Below are 17,650 nucleotides of genomic sequence, written 5' to 3'. Positions count from 1 at the left end.
AATGTGTTTGAGCCACAGAAGTGAAATGAGATGAAAGCATGGAGTGCTAAATACAGCTGCTGAGTTTAGGACCCGGCTTTGTTGCTTCCCTGCGGACTCTTGGTTATTCTCTCTGCTTTCTTCTACTTTTCAATTGAAGCCTCTCTTTGGAAGAACAACAGCAGCAAACCACACCGAGTCTAATAACTCACTTGCCTTCTTTCTCATAAGCTCATTGCCGGGAAGACAGGCCAGATTGATTACCTGCCTGAAGCTCAAGTTAGTTGCTGCTGCCTGAGCCCACATCTTGAGTATGTTGCATTTGGAGATGAACATGGAGCCATTAAGGTATTCAGTTCCAGTCTTCAGAGCTGTGACTAGAGTTACTTACTTAGAATGAGCCATATGCTTGGCGTTGCACACCTGCATACTAAACAGACGCTTCTGTGATCGGGTAGACGTAGTCCGTAGACTACATCTTACCTGCCCAGTGTTTCCTCACACTATTCCTGCTTCTTGGGCTTCCCGAGTTTCTCCTTCTCTCTATGGGTGTCTTGCTGTTTTTAATGCATAATAAAAAGCTAACCATGTTTAGCCAACTGTACAAAAAGCATTTCCCCTCTCTTAGAGCTAGCCCTGTGATGTCATTTCCAGACCTTTGAGAGTGTCAGTACAGGGCCCTCTGTGTCCACTGTCCCGCTAGTCCTTGCTTTTATATTTGATGTCAGCTGTGTACACCACCTGTTCACCACTCACAATCCTGAGCTTACCCAGCAAGAGCAGTAAATAAAAAGAATCAGGGTCTGATGTAGAAAAGGTATCATTGTGGAAACCATTCTGTATAAAAGTACTCTGATCTTTATCCAATGCGGAGTTCCCCACAGGGGTACCTGTTGTCTAGATATGTAACTTAGTGAACTCTGGCTCTCATTTTTTCTCACCTAGGCTTTTGGGAATTGTTTTCTAACTTATTGACAGTGGCATTAGCCCTCTTTCTTTCTTTCTTTCTTTCTTTCTTTCTTTCTTTCTTTCTTTCTTTCTTTCTTTCTTTCTTTCTTTCTTTCTTTCTTTCTTTCCATGGGCTCTTTTTCATAAGGGATTCCACAAATATTCTCCAGGTCAAATTCTCCCACAAGAGGAGCCTGAAGGCTCGCACACACAGCGGTGTCAGTGCTGCCAGGCCTCCCTTGGCAGCTGTAGCCATGTGCATTCAGTTAAGACTGGGAAGTCTTTGCTAACATGGCTAGTGCTGTGAGCAGTGTCTGCACAGGATTATTGTATGACTGTAGTGTTCCTTGGTTTTCTCAGCCCCATTTTTTGTGCTGTTGTATTTATTTTGATGTGTCTGTGGGTTCCCTTGGTTGGTTGGGTTCCAGAACCTATGTGATGGTGACTACCAACTGTAACTCCATTCCCAGGAGTCTGAGGCTGTTTTCTGACCTCCACAGGCATGAGGCACACATATGGCACACTGAACATGCGTGTAGGCATACAGTCATATATGTAAATTAAAAACAAACCCCAAAAAGTAAAACAAACAAACAACAACAACCCCCCCAAAACCTATACATCTTTTTTTTTAAACATTCTTAACTTCCTTACAATTCTCACATAGTATAAATATACAGTGACCCATATGTGAGAATGCTAACATCTGGATATTTTAATTGATTTTTAATGTTTAAAAAGGGCAATTTCAAATGGCCCAGCCAAGCAGCTGTTTAATGTGTGGCTACTGGATACTGTGATGCTTGTTTTACAGATGTTTGGTCTCCTAATATCCACAGTTTTCATAAGTGGCAGAATCTAGTATTCAGTGTAAGTCTCTGAATGAATTGGTTAGCAGTCAATGCCACCATACTCCCCGTGTAGGAATATTGAATGAGTGTTCCACTCTTTTGAGAAGGCCTGAGCCGCACAGTTCTCTTTGCCTTTTGAAAGCCCATTCCCCCCAAACATACAGGTTAGATTTCTAGAATCTTGTGTTATAGCACCATCTTATATATTATTTTAACTTGGGCAAATAAAATACACACATGCACACACTCACACACCCATGCAAGTTCATTTGAACGTATTTTTTTGGTATAGTCATTATGTTTTGAGTTTGTGTTACTTTTTTTGTTTTGTTTTGGTTTTTTGAGACAGGGTCTCTCTGTAGTCTTGGCTGTCCTGGACTCACTTTGTAGATCAGGCTGGCCTTGAACTCACAGAGATCCACCTGCCTCTGCCTGCTGAGTGCCAGGACTACAGGTGTGCACCACCACTGCCTGGCTTGTGCTACTTCTTAAAAAAAAAAATCATTTGTGTATTTACAGGCTGCAGTCCTGGTGTGGAGATCTGAGGCTAGCTTTTGGGGGTGTCAGTTCTGTCCTTCCACCTTGCAGTCCTAGGGATCACGCTCAGGTCCTCACGCTGCTGCAGCTGTCACCTCATCCACTGAGCCACCACGCCAGGCCTGGTGCTGCTTTCTGCACCTCTGTGTTTGGCCTTTAAAGGCTTGTTACCATTGCACTGACATCCAGCCTTCCCAGTCCCTGTCTCCCTCGTCATCCTTTATCTCTCCTCATTTCTGTTCCTCATGACAAGCTTGCCTTATGAGCCAGGGTTTCCTCTTTCTCATTCATCATAAATGGCCACTTTTATTTTGGAGGCTGAGCCCAGACTGTCGTGTGTTTTGGTGACTTGGGTAGCTGAGCAGTGAGACGAACCATGGCCATTCTAGTGAATACTTGATTGGGACTGGGGGCGGGGCAGGTGTGTGCATGGCATAAACATGTATGTATGCGGGGATATGGTGCCTAAGTATTGCTTTATTTCTTTGTATTGATGTTTTGTGGTTTTCTGTTTTGAAGATTATAGAACTTCCAAACAACAGAGTTTTCAATTCTATGATCGATCACAAGAAAGCTGTGCGGCACATCCAGTTCACTGCTGATGGGAAGACACTCATTTCAAGTTCTGACGATTCTGTAATTCAGGTGAGAGGATGAACGAACTAACATTTGTACTGTTATGGAGAGGAACAGAAGGACTCCTCTGTAGCAATGCTGTGCTACAACTTGGTCACTTACACTGTTCTGGGTGTACATTCTGCTGTGCGCATGGCCTTTATCGCGTCCATTTGTGCTTCATATTTTTCTGTGGGTGTGCTATGGTAGGCGGTTCATTGAGAATGTTGTTTATTTTGAGTTAAGTACTTATTTAAATTCCTCCTGTCTTGCTATTGCTATTTATCTGTATAAATATATTTTTGCCACTTTATTTTATTTATTATTTATTTTACTTATAAAAGAAATGAAATGCCAGGCATGGTGGTGCACGCCTTTAATCTCAGCACTCGAGAGGCAGAGGCAGGCGGATCTCTGTGAGTTCGAGGCCAGCCTGGTCTACAAGCGAGTCCAGGACAGCCAAGACTACACAGAGAAACCCTGTCTCGAAAAACAAAACAAAACAAAACAAAAAAACCCAACAAAACAAAACAACCCCTCCCCCTAAAAACCCAAAAAAGACCTGACTCAAAAAGCCTAAAAAATAATTTCTTTTATTTTCGTGACTAAATTGTGTCTTAAATTTTTTGTTTTTTTGTTTTGTTTTTTATTTGTTCATTCGTCTTTCACGAGACAAGGCCTTGCTATATAGATTTAGACGGCCTGTATGTGGCTTTGTGCAGACCAGGCTTCCTCTGAAGTTTTGGCAGTCTTCTTGTGTCAGCCTCGTGAGTGCTGGGCTATACTCATGTACCAGGCACAGCTCCAATTTGTATGGCTTGCCCTGTCTTATTAAGAATGACGTTTATTGTGGTCTGTTTTATCTATCTTATCTATCTGTTTTATCTACCAACAAATGAGTAGTTTGCCATAATTATGTATAGTGGGATTTTGAGCTCATTCATATTCTCTTTAAATTCATTTAATTTTTGTCAAGTTCTAGTATACATACTTCAAAACCAATACATTGCTTATTATACTGGTACCTTTAGGTATTTTTACGTCTTTGAGATCCCGCCTTTTGATGTTTTCCTTCATGCCTCCATATGGCATACTTGTAGTGCCATTTCCAATTTTCCACTTGGAGAATTGCTGCCTTCCCAATAGTGGGGAGTTAGCATTTGTTTTTTTTTTTTGTTTTGTTTTTGTTTTTTTTGTGGGGGAGTTAGCATTTGTTTTCCCACTTCTCCTGTCTGCAGTACATGTGCAGGCATACATGCACCCAGAGCCATTATGCAGACCCACTGTCACAACAACTTTCACAAGATGATGCTTAGATCCTACGCCTCGTCAATGTGGCCAAGCAGTCTGTGTGAAAAGATACTGTGAATGTAGTTCCTGTCTTTTATTTTTATTTTTTTAGATCAGCTCTTACTATTAGCCAGGCTGCCCTAGACCTCGCTATGTAGCATAAGCTTACTGGTCTTGAACTCAGTATTCTCTTGCATGCACTACCACACCTCATGGTTACAATTTCTATTATAATATAGTCTAGAAGAACTCAATCCTTGATTACCTGTGGCTGGAAATTATATCACCTTAAAAATTTAAAGGTTCATTTCCAAAATTTATATTGCGAAGTGTAAAGTCATTCTGATTGTTTGTTTTGTTTTATTTTGTTATTGAGACAGGATCTCACTGTGTAGCTCTGCTTGGCCTGGAACTCATTATGTAGACCATGCTGCTCCTCCTGTGTCTGCCTCCTAGTGCTGGGACTAAAGGAATGTGCCACCAGTTTAGGTTTTAAATCTTTGTGGGAGATTTTGAAATCTTCCCTGTGGCCTCAGATTTGTGAAATTTCATGAAGATGTACCTTGGTGTGTGTTTTTTGCTTTCCGTTATTTTGTTCATTTTGGTAGTTTGTTTCTTTCTTAAAGATTTATTTATTTATTACTTATACAGCATTCAGCCTACATGTGAGCTAGCGGGCCAGAAGAAGGCACCAGATCTCATTATAGACGGCTGTGAGCCACCATGTTGATGCTGGGAATTGAACTCTGGACTTTTTGAAGAACATATAGCGCTCTTATCCTCTGAGCCATATCTCCAGCCCAGGGAACGTATTCTTAAATTCAGACTTTACTTGAATTATTTCTTCTTTTCCCTTTTCCTTTTCTGATCCAATCTCATATTCTTTTTGTAAACCCATTATTCATTTATTGGTTCCAGGGTCCTCTTATCTTCATTTTGGATTTATTGTTTGAGGCCAGGTCCTTTATAGCCCAGGCTGGATTTGAACGTACCACATAACTGAGGATGACCTTTCTGATTCTTCTGCCTCCTTTTCCTTGGGCTAGACATGTGCTGTAACACTTGGAGTCTACCCTCCCCCATGCATTTAAATTTTCCTTACAGTGCTCTATATCATTTCATTATTAATGCCCAAGAGTTTCTTTGTCTCCCTCCCTCCCTCTACTTCTTGAAATAAAGCTTTGTAACTCAGGCCCACTTTAAACTTGTTAATGCAGCCTTGAATTCAGAAAGATCCACCTGCCTCTGCCTCTTGAGTACTGGGATTAAAGGTGTACGTTTGCTTTCTACCCTAGCAAGTGTTCTACTGCTTGGCTAGACTCCTAATTTTATTTACTGCATATTTCTTATGGTGGCAACATTTAACTATCCCATTAAAAACTGTCTTAGAACACCAATTTTGCTGTGCTGTGTCTTTGTGAATGTGTAGGCTCAGAATGAAATTTGGCTTCAATACAGAAACTTTATTATAAGCTCCCATGATGCTTTTTTATTAGCTGTGAAATTCATATAATAGTCACATTTCTTCCACTCCAGATGTCTTTGAAATGGGGGAAATTTAACTACATCAGATAAATCCTGCTGGGACCCTTGTATGCAGTGTGAACTTAAATTCATAAGGTTTTATGACCTGTTTTGAGATATTCTCAGCCAGAGGGAGAAATAATTTTTAGAAATATTTTTAGAGTAGGAGTTATTTTTAAAAGTACAAGTTATATTTTGTCTTCTTTTTTTGGGCTGCTCAGAATGATTTTTATATATTCAGTGCTTTTAATATATGCTTATTTTATGTGGGCGCTCACACATATGCACATCATGGAGTCATGTAGGCTCATGTGGAGGTCAGAGTACAATGTGCAGGAGATGTTTGTGTTCTACCATGTGGATTCCAGGGGTCCAACTTAGACTGTGAGGCTTAAAAAAAAATATGGGCTGCTGTTGGCTGTGGTAGTGCACACCTTTAATCCAAGCACTTGAGAAGCTGAGGCAGGTGGGTCTGAGGGCAGCCTGGTCTGTATGGTGAGTTCCAGGACCGACCAGTAAGGACTATATAAAGAGAATTTCTCTTAAAAAAGAAATGAACTGCTTCATGAATTTTTGTATTATTTTTGCACAGGACCCATGCTAATCTCCTCTGCATAGTTCCAATTTTAGTCTGTGTGTTGCCAAAGTAAGCACCGTTTACAGAGTTTTAATGTTCCATTAAGGAAACTCTTGGTAGGTACTTAGGAGAAATGGTGGACTGAGCGCTGGCCTCTAGCACATCGTTGCAAAGGAATCACTGTTTTGTACTTCAGTAACATCTTTGTGTAGGAGTTTCTTTTTTTAATGTCTCATTTCTTAGGTTTGTTCGTGGTAGATCCTTGCTTGATTCACATTTGCCTTACTTGGAAACATGTTTATTAAGCTAATTGAAGTCAAGAATTTAAGAGCCAGTAAACGTGCTTTGGTTTAGTAATGGACGTTCTGCATATTGACACAACATAGACATTTCTGTTGACTGCTGTGCCTCAGATGTTCTTCTCTGCTTATTCTGTCCCAGTTGCTGGCACTGCTTCAATTCTTCCTTCTCTCTTGTGGCTAGGAGGCTCTTCCTTGAACTGGTGTGAAATAATAGTGCCTATTGCTGCCTCTTTTATTCTGAGAATGGCATTACGGCTGTCTATAAGACTTTTGGGGCTTGGAAGCTCCATGACCTGTTTTAACACTCCTGGCTCACTCATTTCTTTGGCCAGTGGAACAGTTTCATTAGAGACTGTCTGCAGCCTCATCCGATGTGCAGGCTTGCAAATCTGCACATACATAATTGGGATAATTTTCTCTGGAAAATTTAATCAGATGGTGAGCTCACTGGCACATTGTAGGTTTTTTTCTATCTTGTGGTTTAATTAACTATTCTCCAAGCAACTGAAGAAAACAAATTTTATTTAGAAGGAAAAGTGTTTTATTTGCCCCCCCCATCAAACTAATTAACTTCAACTTTTTCTCTTTGTAAATATGGATACATTGTTCTTTTTTACTCCTCTGTTTGAAATATTATGAAGAAAAAAAAACTAGATAAGAGAATATGTACCCTCTTTCCAGTGGGACATCATTATAACTGACTTATTTCTTTGATATTCAGGTATGGAATTGGCAGTCAGAGGACTATGTCTTTTTGCAAGCCCATCAGGAAACAGTGAAGGACTTCAGGCTCCTAAAAGATTCAAGATTGCTTTCTTGGTCATTTGATGGAACAGTGAAGGTAATTTGAATCCCAGATTTAAGATATATATTGCTTTTTAAATTATTTTGAAAATGTTCTTTAAATTTATTTTATTTTACTATGTGTATGGGTGTTTGTCTTGCATGTATATCTGTGCACCACGTGGTGGTTGGTGTCTCAGAGGCAAGAAGAGAGCAAGGAACATCAGAGTTATGGATGCTTTTGAGCTGGGTGCTGAGAGTGAACTCAGGATCTCTTGAAGAACAGTTAGTGATCTTAGCTATGAGGCCATCTTTCCAGATTCAAGTACCGTATTTAAAAACTATGTATGTATGTATGTATGTATGTATGTATGTATGTGTGTGTGTGTGTGTATTTTGAAACAGGGTCTCACTCTGTAGCCCTGGTTGGTCTGGAAGTTGAATGTGGATGAAGCTGCCTTGAACTCACAGAGATCCCCCTGCCTCCTGTGTGTCTGGACTAAACACATGTGTACCACCATACCCAACCCCAGATTGTTCTCTTAAAGAAAACATTCTGATGTTGCAGTAATTATACTGTGACAGCTTTAAAGCACATGAATGTTAAGTAATTAAATGAAAAAACTTTTGGTATTATGCCTGTTTTCTGTTCAGTACAGTCACCTACATATGTTGTATGTTTGTAAGCATTTATGTTAAAGGAAGCTTAAGAGATCAGAACAGCTACTATTCTAAAATTTGTTTTTTGGGTTTGTTTTGTAGCTGATTGTTTCTTTTAAAAATTTTAATTGTACAGGTGTTTTGCTTGCATGCATGTCTGTGCAGCACATGCATGTAGTACCCACAGAGGCTGATGACATTGCATCTCCTAGAACTGTTAGATGTTGTCAGCCACCTCTAGGTGTTGGAAACCAAGCCCAGATCCTCTAGGAAAGCAGCCAGTGCTCTCACCCGCTGAGCCTCACCAGTCTCCTCTCATGGACCCTCCTCATCCCGTGTCCTTCGGTCCCTTCTCCTCTTCTTCCTTGTTTTGTGATTCTAGGAGTCAAACTTGAGGCTTTGCACATGTTGAGCAAGCCTTCAGCCAGGAAGCCACGGCTATCCCGTGCTCTGTTGGAGGACTGTGTAGCCAGCCTGGCCTGGACCTCCTGGCCTTCTGCTTCTGCTCCTCTCATCTCGGGGTTACAGTTGTGTTCCATCATGTATGACAAAAAATGTTCTTAAAGTGTCACTTAATCTTTTTTTCCCCTTAAGGTATGGAATATCATTACTGGAAGAATAGAAAAAGACTTTATTTGTCATCAGGGCACAGTACTTTCTTGTGATATTTCTTCTGATGCTACCAAGTTTTCATCTACCTCTGCTGATAAGACTGCAAAGGTCAGTTAGTCACTTGACGTGTCAATGTTTAAAACTTCCAGTGTTGATTATGTTTTATGAGTCTAAATAATGTACAAGGCAGGATAGTGACAGATTCTGTTTACATTTCTGTATCATATGTATTTTTTTAAAGATTTATTTATTGTATATGAGTGCTTTATCTGCAGAAGAGGACATCAAATCACATTATATATGGGTTTTGAAGCACCATGTGGTTGCTGGGAATTGAACTCAGGACCTCTGGAAGAGCAGGTGGCGCTCTTAACCACTGAGCCATCTCGCCAGCCCATCATATGTATTTTTAATAAATTGTTTATTATTTTCCCATATGTATGTGACAGAGAAGGAGAGAAAAGGAGCCTGCATGAGTCATAGTGTACGTATGGAGGTCAGAGCACACAGTTGGGAGTGGGCTCTTTCCTTCTACTTTGCTGAGGCAGAGTCTCTCATTGTTTCTTCTTCTTGTGCACTCCAGACCCAGAGGCTTCCAGGTGACTTTTCTGTTTGACCTCACACCCTGCCGTAGGGATGCTATAATGCAGGCCACAGACACTTGGGTTGTTGGGCATGCCAGGCCAGTGCACTGGCTGAGTCATCTCCCTGACCCTGTCTCATATTTTAGGACATGTAGTGCTAGAAATTTTACTCCTTCTAGTCTCACTTGATCATAGGTATCATTGTTCCAATTCTGCATATATAGAACTAAAGCTAGTAGAGCCTTATGTGAGCTGTCATAGGGCACATTTGGAGGATGCCCTTTAGCATTCATTTGATGTTGGGTAATTTAAATTAATAACATTTAATAATTTTGATTCTCCTTTGTAGGAGAATTAAGAAAAATATTCTTAATTTCTCAAATTCTTCATTCTTTTTTATTTTATTTTATTTTTTCTGAAATTCTTAAAGCATTACGAAAAAGATTACTTTTTATTTATAACTAATCAAGTAGAGTCTCTACTGTATATTATATGCAATAAAAGTAATTGAAAGGGATGTAAGTAGACACAATTTTTAGTCACTTGGTGTAAGTGGATGTTTTGAAGTTCTCTGAATTGGGCTTCTAGCTTGGGGACTCTCAGCACTACAGTCTCTTCTCTGTTCCTCCATCTTTGTTAATGTCATCATTAGCTAGCTGCCTTTGGTGCTTTTGTTCATTGCTCGGTGTTGCTTCCAAAGACCATGCTTTCTTCCCTGTTGACTGCTGGGCAGCTGCTTGTGTACCTCCTCCACTCTGTCCGCCCTGCTGCCTCTTACGTGTGTTGAAACACCTGTCTTGTGATGCTCTACAGGCAAGCTCTTGACTTGTCACTGCCTTTCTTTTCAGCCATTTCCTCGGTTTCTGCTTGTCTCCACCTCCACCTTGGTGTACAAGCTGTGGCACATCACTTTAGACCTAAATTTCCTGTTGGCTCTTCCGTGAAGCCTTTCCTGCCTCTCAGGCAGCGTTAGCTGCTCTACCTTCAGAATTTCCCTTCCATCCCGTCTTTGGAGCATTTCAACTGTTCACAAAGTATTCCCGAGCCCACTTTCTTGGTTAAACTATAAACTTGAAGGGAAGGGGCTGTGTCTACTTCATCTCATACCACAAGTTGGTAGTGCCTGGAACGTGGTAATTTTCAGTGGGTCCTGGCTAAATGGTAATAACAAAACCACGGAGAAAATATTGGAAAGAAAAGGACATCAATCTGGGCCTGGTGGTGCACAGCTTTAGAGGCAGGAGGATCTCTGTGAGTTCAAAGCCAGCCTGGGCCCCTGTCTTAAAAAAAAAAGGGGGCGGGCAGCATTTGCCCAGCAGTAATATTGTAGGGCAATATGGTGACCAATCCTTAAAGAGCTTTGATTGGGTGTTGTCCTGTGTCAGAAATTGCGTTCTCTGTAATCCCGTTTAATGGGGTGGAATTGTCCCCATTTTACAAATGCAGAAGCTGAAGCTAGAGGAACTGTGAGTTGTCGTAGGTCACCAACGTTAGCAGAGTGGGCCTCACCCTGCAAACTGTTCTTAAATGAGTCTCTGTTTGTCCTTGAAAGCATCGGTACAAAGGTAAGAAAGCCGACTCTGGTCCTTGAGCTACATTTAACTCAAGTAATTAATTAAGGAGAAGTCCCCCAAATCGGCAAGGTTGCAGGCTGGAGCTCGGACATCTTGTGAAAGTGTATGAGCCCGCAATGTTTTCGCTTACATGTGAATGGCCTTTTGGCTGTGTAGCACCCAGGGCAGGCCTTAGAGGTGTTTAGAGGGTATGTACCATTCCTGATCAATCCTAATTGCCTTCCAGATCTGGAGCTTTGAACTCCTTTTCCCTCTTCATGAGCTGAAGGGCCACAATGGCTGTGTCCGCTGCTCCGCCTTCTCTCTGGACGGCGTCCTGCTGGCAACTGGAGATGACAATGGAGAGATCAGGGTAGGGTATGTGCTGACGGAGAAAGCATCTCTCCTTTGCCTTGGGTGGCATTCTTCCCCACATTGAGGTTGTTTATTGATGTTTTGGAGACAGAGTCTTGCAGTATAGCTTAGGCTGGCCTCAATTCACTATTCAGCCTTGCCTGGCCTGACTCCAGATTTAGTCTTTCAAGTCCTGCGAGTACAGAAGTTTAGCTGTCTTAATGGGACAGGAATGCACCGTCCTGGGGTTTTGGTTGGATGGAGCATTCTTTGCTCTGTTTCTGGTGCACACTGTGTTCATAGTCACGGTCATCTCAGAAGTCAAACAGATAAGTCAAGTGAGGTGCTAGTGCACACCTTTAATCCCAACACTCTGAAGGCAGAGGTGGGTACATCTCTGAATTCAAAGCCAGTCTGGTCTGCATAAAATGAGTTCCAGGGCAGCCAGCACTACACAGTAAGAGCCAGTCTGAAACAAAACAAAACAAAACAACATTAAAAAACAAACAAACAAACAAACAATAAGCATTACACAGACATTTTTCTAACATATGTGAGTAGATATTTACATTTGGTTCTCTGCCATTAGTCTGTGGATGGTTTGTCCTAATTGTTTGGTAAAGCATTGGGTCATAAATGAATTGCAATTTCTTTTTGTCACTGTTTAAAAGTAGAGATCTTCTTAGTCCTCTCCACATTAGTCAGCATTTCTTCTTGAGTTCGCTGCAGTCCCCTTATACTGTCTGTCTTTGCTAATGGAGCGTCACAGGGGCTCACATTTCCATCAGGGAGTCCGAATGAGCAGCCAGTTCCTACCACCCTGAAGTTCTAAAGGTACACGTGTCAGCTGTGCCCTCTTCATCTAGGGAGCACTTTCCCAAGAGTTATGGCCTGCTGTTCTTTTGTGTCTGTGGAAAGAAAGGCCAGTGAAATTATTGCATGCTAAAAGACCAGAAACCATGGAAAAGATGATGTGTGGTATTAGAAGAATTGTACAGAAGGTGAAAACTTGGGCACTGGGATAGCTGCTTTGGTAACCAGTTTTCTGTTTTTTAATTTTTAATTTCTTACGTGTGCGGCCTGCATCTGTCTGAGCACCACATGCATGCTTAGTGACCAAGGAGGTCAGAAGAGGGTGTCTGATCTCCCGCCTCTGCAGTTAGAGATGGTTGTGAGCCACTATGTGGCTGTTGGGAATTGAACTTGGGTCTTCTGGAAGAGCGGCCAGTGCTTTTGATTGCTGAGCCATCTCTGCAGCCTTATGGTGGCTTCTTGTTTTTGTGTGTTTGCTTTTAGGCAGGGACATTAAAACTCAGGAGGAGGAGGCATGGTGCACAGAAATAGGGGAGTGTGTACTTGTAGGAATGCCGTCATAATTTCTCACCTGCCTTATTCACACATTGTCTAGAATTTCAATAGGTAAACCCCTATCTATTGTTTAGTTTTGGATGTAGGCCTCATTATGTTGCCCAGCATCTGAGCTCACAGTATTCCTGCTTCAGCCTCCTGAGCAGCTAGGATTAGAGGTGTGTGCCACCATGCCACCCTTCACTCAGTGGAAGTTGACAGCATTCTCATCCAGCACACTGTTCTTTTTATTTTTAATATACATATTTTATTAATTTATTCATATTACATCTCAATTGTTATCCCATCCCTTGCATCCTCCCATTCCTCCCTCCCTCCCGCTTGCCCCCTACTCCCCTCCCCTATGACTGTGACTGAGGGGGACCTCCTCCCCCTGTATATTGTTCTTTTTGTTTTTAAAGAAAGACTTCCAGATATATCACAGTTGGTGTGTGTGCATCCTTTGAACCTGGCAAACCTTCAGGGGCACCCTGTTCCTGAATGATGTATCATGTTTCTATAGATATGGAATGTCTCAGATGGCCAGCTTCTTCATTTGTGTGCTCCGGCTTCAGTAGAAGAAGGAGCTGCTACCCACGGAGGCTGGGTAACTGACCTTTGCTTCTCTCCTGACAGTGAAATGCTTGTCTCTGCCGGAGGATATCTTAAGGTAAGAGTTACTCAAGGATGAGAAAGAAAGCAGTCTGGGTCATGTCTAAGTGGTTTTCACTTACTGTTTTCAGTTGGGTTTCCTATAATCCAGCAAAGTAGAAGGGAAGTTGTTGTTACGCCCACTTTACAGTGGCTAGACCGATGTCTGAAAAGAAGCTACTTTTTCTAGACCTCTCAGAGTCTTTGGTGCTGGCAGGAGCAACATGAGAGCTCTCATCTCCCCATCTGAACCTAAATGACCCACCTTCGTCTCCCATGGCACTCAGTAGTAAACGCTGTGGTTGGAATTATCTGAAGATTGTACTTGTGAATTTTTCTTTCTTGATAATAGTAGTAGCAGTATACTAGTTAATTTATAATCTCTAGGGTTTATTTCTATTAGCCCACTAATCAGTTTCATGATACTGAAGTTTTACTGCCTTCGGCTTATAGATGAGCAAACTTATTTTCATGGTGGTTATAATTTTTCTGAAACGTTGTGATTAGTAAGTACACATGCCAGGTTTCACAGCAGGCCTTCTGTGTCTTCAGTTGTCTCTAACAAGTTGGCTTCTTCTGCATGTCCAATAGTGACTCTTGAGGTTAGGCTTAAGCATGTTATAGGGCTCCAAGGCCATTTATTGGCCTATTTATCCATTCAGTAAGACTGTGTTTAGTGCCTGCTGTGCACAGATTTAAGGCTTGTCCCTTCCTCGTGGTGGCTAATGTTTCACACAGGAAGCGGGTGAGAAATAAAGTCCCCAAAGTGTAGGAGGGGCTCAAGAGACGTTTGCAAGCAGGAAGTGGGGGCACAAAGGAGAGGAATGGGCAGGTCGTTTGTAAAAGGGGCAGGAAAGGACACTCCAAATTATGGTGACAACTTGGGCATTCTGTGTGCTTTGTCTTAAGATTTTTTGAGGTTCCTGATGCTTGCTGAGAACAGCCAGGTGAAGAGAATTCTCATTATGTCACAATTCAGATGTTCAGATGTGTCTGAATGAAATCTTTGCATATAAGGGTCCCACATTATTGCAGTTTTGCTCAACATAAATGTCTAGCTTATAAAAGATAAGTGAAGGGCATGTTTTCAATTTGTGAAATGATCCCTCCATAGCCTGCAATGAAATAAAAGTCTCTTATGCTGCTTTAATGTATACCTTCTGGGGCACACTCTCATTTAGTCTTCAAGAGCTCCTGGGCTGGTAATGCCACTTGTCCCCTTTAGTGTAAAGATAAAAACTGAGCTCTAAAGAGGGTGCTTAGAGGAGAGATGCTGCTATCTTTGTGTTGGAAGTGGAAACTAACTGCCCAGCGTCAAGCTTCTAGATTCTTTGGGCACCATAGAATGCTGCCATATGACTGTGTCTGGGTCTTGGCAAACCTTGAAATAGGATATGCCACTACATAGTAAAGTTACATCCTGAGGCTGGAAGAAACTATAGCCTGCATGTGTAGTCTGTTCTGAAGTGACAATCAGTGCTTTGCCTTCTGGTTTGATTTCTAGGGTAAACTAATTATGTTGTAACCCAGCCTGCATCTACCCAGCGTGGTAAATGAGACCATCCAAAGGCACCGAACAAATTAGGAGGAAGAAGAAACAGCTGCTAGAGTGGCCACGAAATTAGGCCTTTTGGGTCTGTTTACTTTAAAATCTGAGCAGTATAAGTTGAGTGCCAGTAAGATAAAATAGGAGTCTAGTAGCTAAAATGTTCTTACCTTTCAAAATTATTATAAATGAAACATAGTATCACTTAAACTGCTAGAATGCCTTCCTACATCTGAAGGCAAAGGCAGATTTAAAATGTGGAACACATGCTTTTAAATGAAGGCATTTTATACTGAGAGGCAGAAGAGTATTGTCATGATTGAGGACTGGTCTGGGGAACAGATGGCCTGAATTCAGATCCCGGCCCTGCCACTCGTGCTTTACCTGTTTGCCTCAGTTGTTTTGTCTGTGAGATGGGTGCAATGATAGCATGTATCATATTACAAACATTTCTTACATGCCTTTTGCTGCTGTGCATACTCAGGCTTCTTCCACTATCAGTGTCAGATGTTTGCTACGACTGACGGACCCACCCCGTACTTCCTTACGTAAAGCGCATAGTTTGTGTAAGGATCAGGCTTGCTGTTGCACATTTTGTGAGTTTGGGTAAATCTCTGATGACATGTTTCTACAGCTGTAGAGTCATACTGAGTAATTCACTACCCTGAAAATCCTGTGCTAGCTGCTTATAAAATCTTGTATTTCTAGTTCATATGAGCCAGTGGCTGCTGTGGTGTTTCCAGGTAAAGCAGTCCTTCGTATTGGTGTGTGTGGGAACGACTGTGTTCAGAAGTCAGAAGCTGTTCCTGCTTTGTTGTCCACCTCCACTTGTCCCCTGAGTCTTGATCTCTCTGGAGTCCAGGTCCTTATTTCTAAAGTGAGGCAGGTGGTCTAGGGGATGAACTCTACAGGCCTCAGTCACTGAGAACCTGTGCGTCTCCTCTCAGGCTGGGCTGTGTCCTTTGTGCTTTCACTTATGGTGGTGGTTCAGGAAGTGCATGCAGCTGTAGTGAGCTTTACCAGACTCTGGTATTTATGTTTTATCAGCCCTGATAGAACACAGGGTAAAGGTGAGTATTCAACCTGCTCTCATAGACAAGGCGGAGTGGCAGGCTCTGTCCTGAGCACACAGGTGAGCACACTGCTATGTCGGTGCTGCTCAGGCTCTTGGTGCACTGCAAGCATTGTCTCTTGCCCTCAGCTTAGCCCTGAGGTAGGACAGTAAGTTTTGTGAACGCCGTATGGTAAGAGTAGTGTTAGACTCTTCATGAATTCAGTGCGGGAGAGGAAGGGGAAGGATGTGCTCAGAGCACCTGCTTCATTGATGTGACCAGTAATCAGCATAGATTGTCACATAAACAGCCTCCATCTCTCCTGGTGAAAAATGTTCTCTAGGGAGACCGTTCTCCTCCCTGTCTGCACTGTGAATAGGAGTACAGTCCCTGGCTATAGAAGAGCATCTCAGCGAAGCGACTCAGCCATGTGCCTGTTCCATGGAGAAGACCCTCCACAGTGCACTGTGTTTACCAGCTCTCCAGTGGGTGCAGTGGCCCTGGGTGCAGACATGGCTGGGAGCCCATCACCAGGCTAATCAACCAGGCTGAGCAGCTCAGGGGCCATTCCTGCTCATTGTGCGGCGCAGGAGACAGGAGGAGTTGGGTGAGGGACAGGCTAGCACTACACTTACCGTGCAGTGGACTACCCATCTAACAAAGGTTTTGTTTTTCTCTGAACAGTGGTGGAATGTTGTCACTGGGGAATCCTCACAGACCTTCTACACAAATGGAACAAACCTCAAGAAAATTCATGTGTCCCCTGACTTCAGAACATATGTGACTGTTGATAACCTTGGCATTTTATATATCTTACAGGTTTTAGAGTAAAATGGCTAAGCATTAATGCAGTTCAGCTCAATTTTGAGTTGGAAAAAATGGAAACTGTACATAAACTTTTTATAAAGCTGTGAATTGTACTGCAGTATTGCATCCATTGCAAACGTGTTTCTGGATGGATGAATAATGTTAGTATAGCTGGATGAATAATAGTATATCTCCAGAAATGAGCACACTTTTGCTTTAGTATTTTTTTTTAGTTATCATTGTTATTAACAGTCTGTCCTTAACATGGAATGAGATGTAAATATGTACCTTATTACGCTATTAGTAAGCTTCTTCCTTGATGCATTCAAAGTGGTTGGCGTAGTTAATGAGAATCGTTTGAAGGAATTCTTTAAGTTGATGCTATCATCAGGCAGGCTATGCTGCAAGGTAATGGTCGCCGGTTTTCTGAACCACACTTACCCTAGGGGTATGGTTTTCCAAGTATAATCATGCTGCTTATTTGCACTCTTTAAATTTGCTTTAAAATATTGTGTCTTTGTGCACAGTCTGCAACATTTCTTTGATGACTCAGTGAGTGGTGGGTTTCAACAGTTCTTTCCATGAGCTAAAGTCATGAGTTAGAGAGATTTCTCTGTAGCCGATGATAGCCCTGTGTGTAGCTGGACTGTGGCTGCCAGTCTGAATCGGGCACCACACTGCACTCTCTGTGTTTTTTGTTTTGTTTTGTTTTGTTTTAAAGCCAGGGTTTTTCTATGTAGCTCTGACTATTCTGGAACTCGCTATGTAGATCAGGCTGGCCTCAAACTTAGAGCTCTGTCTGCCTCTGCCTCCTGAGTGCTGGAACTAAAGGTGTGTGCCGCCACCACCTGGCTCTCTCCGATTTTTACTTTTTACTTGACTAAGCCTGACCGTTCCTAACCTCTGCCCCACAGTTAGATGTCAGTAAGTCAGTGGCGTGTGAAGTAGTAATGCACACTTTCCTTTAATCCATTTGCCATCATCAGTGCTGTTCTTTTTATGATACCTCCCCCCCCAACACTCATGTGTCCCTGGGAAATGAGAACTGTGTATTATGCAGTGGTTGTGATCCTCCTGC

General features: G+C 42.1%; 1 protein-coding gene and 1 non-coding gene across 2 annotated transcripts in view; one reads left to right on the top strand and one right to left on the bottom strand.

The window, feature by feature from the left end:
- The window catches only part of Apaf1 (apoptotic peptidase activating factor 1), a 74,529-nt gene extending 57,726 nt beyond the window's left edge, over positions 1-16,803 (top strand). Inside the window, exons 20-26 of the mRNA XM_051172775.1 lie at positions 211-327; positions 2,835-2,960; positions 7,345-7,464; positions 8,661-8,786; positions 11,063-11,188; positions 13,040-13,186; positions 16,450-16,803. Coding sequence (XP_051028732.1) covers positions 211-327; positions 2,835-2,960; positions 7,345-7,464; positions 8,661-8,786; positions 11,063-11,188; positions 13,040-13,186; positions 16,450-16,596 — 909 coding nt within the window. The 3' untranslated portion in view covers positions 16,597-16,803. The remainder of the gene's footprint in view (positions 1-210; positions 328-2,834; positions 2,961-7,344; positions 7,465-8,660; positions 8,787-11,062; positions 11,189-13,039; positions 13,187-16,449) is intronic.
- LOC127183815 (U6 spliceosomal RNA) lies at positions 6,292-6,398 on the bottom strand. The gene has a single exon (XR_007830067.1). It is a non-coding gene; the product is annotated as a U6 spliceosomal RNA (small nuclear RNA).
- Positions 16,804-17,650: the final 847 nt, after the last annotated feature.

This window comes from Acomys russatus, chromosome 31 (genome assembly GCF_903995435.1).
Source record: "Acomys russatus chromosome 31, mAcoRus1.1, whole genome shotgun sequence".
NCBI lineage: Eukaryota > Metazoa > Chordata > Mammalia > Rodentia > Muridae > Acomys > Acomys russatus.
The sequence above is the reverse complement of the archived record's forward strand: the minus strand, read 5'-3'. Positions and strand labels throughout refer to the sequence as shown.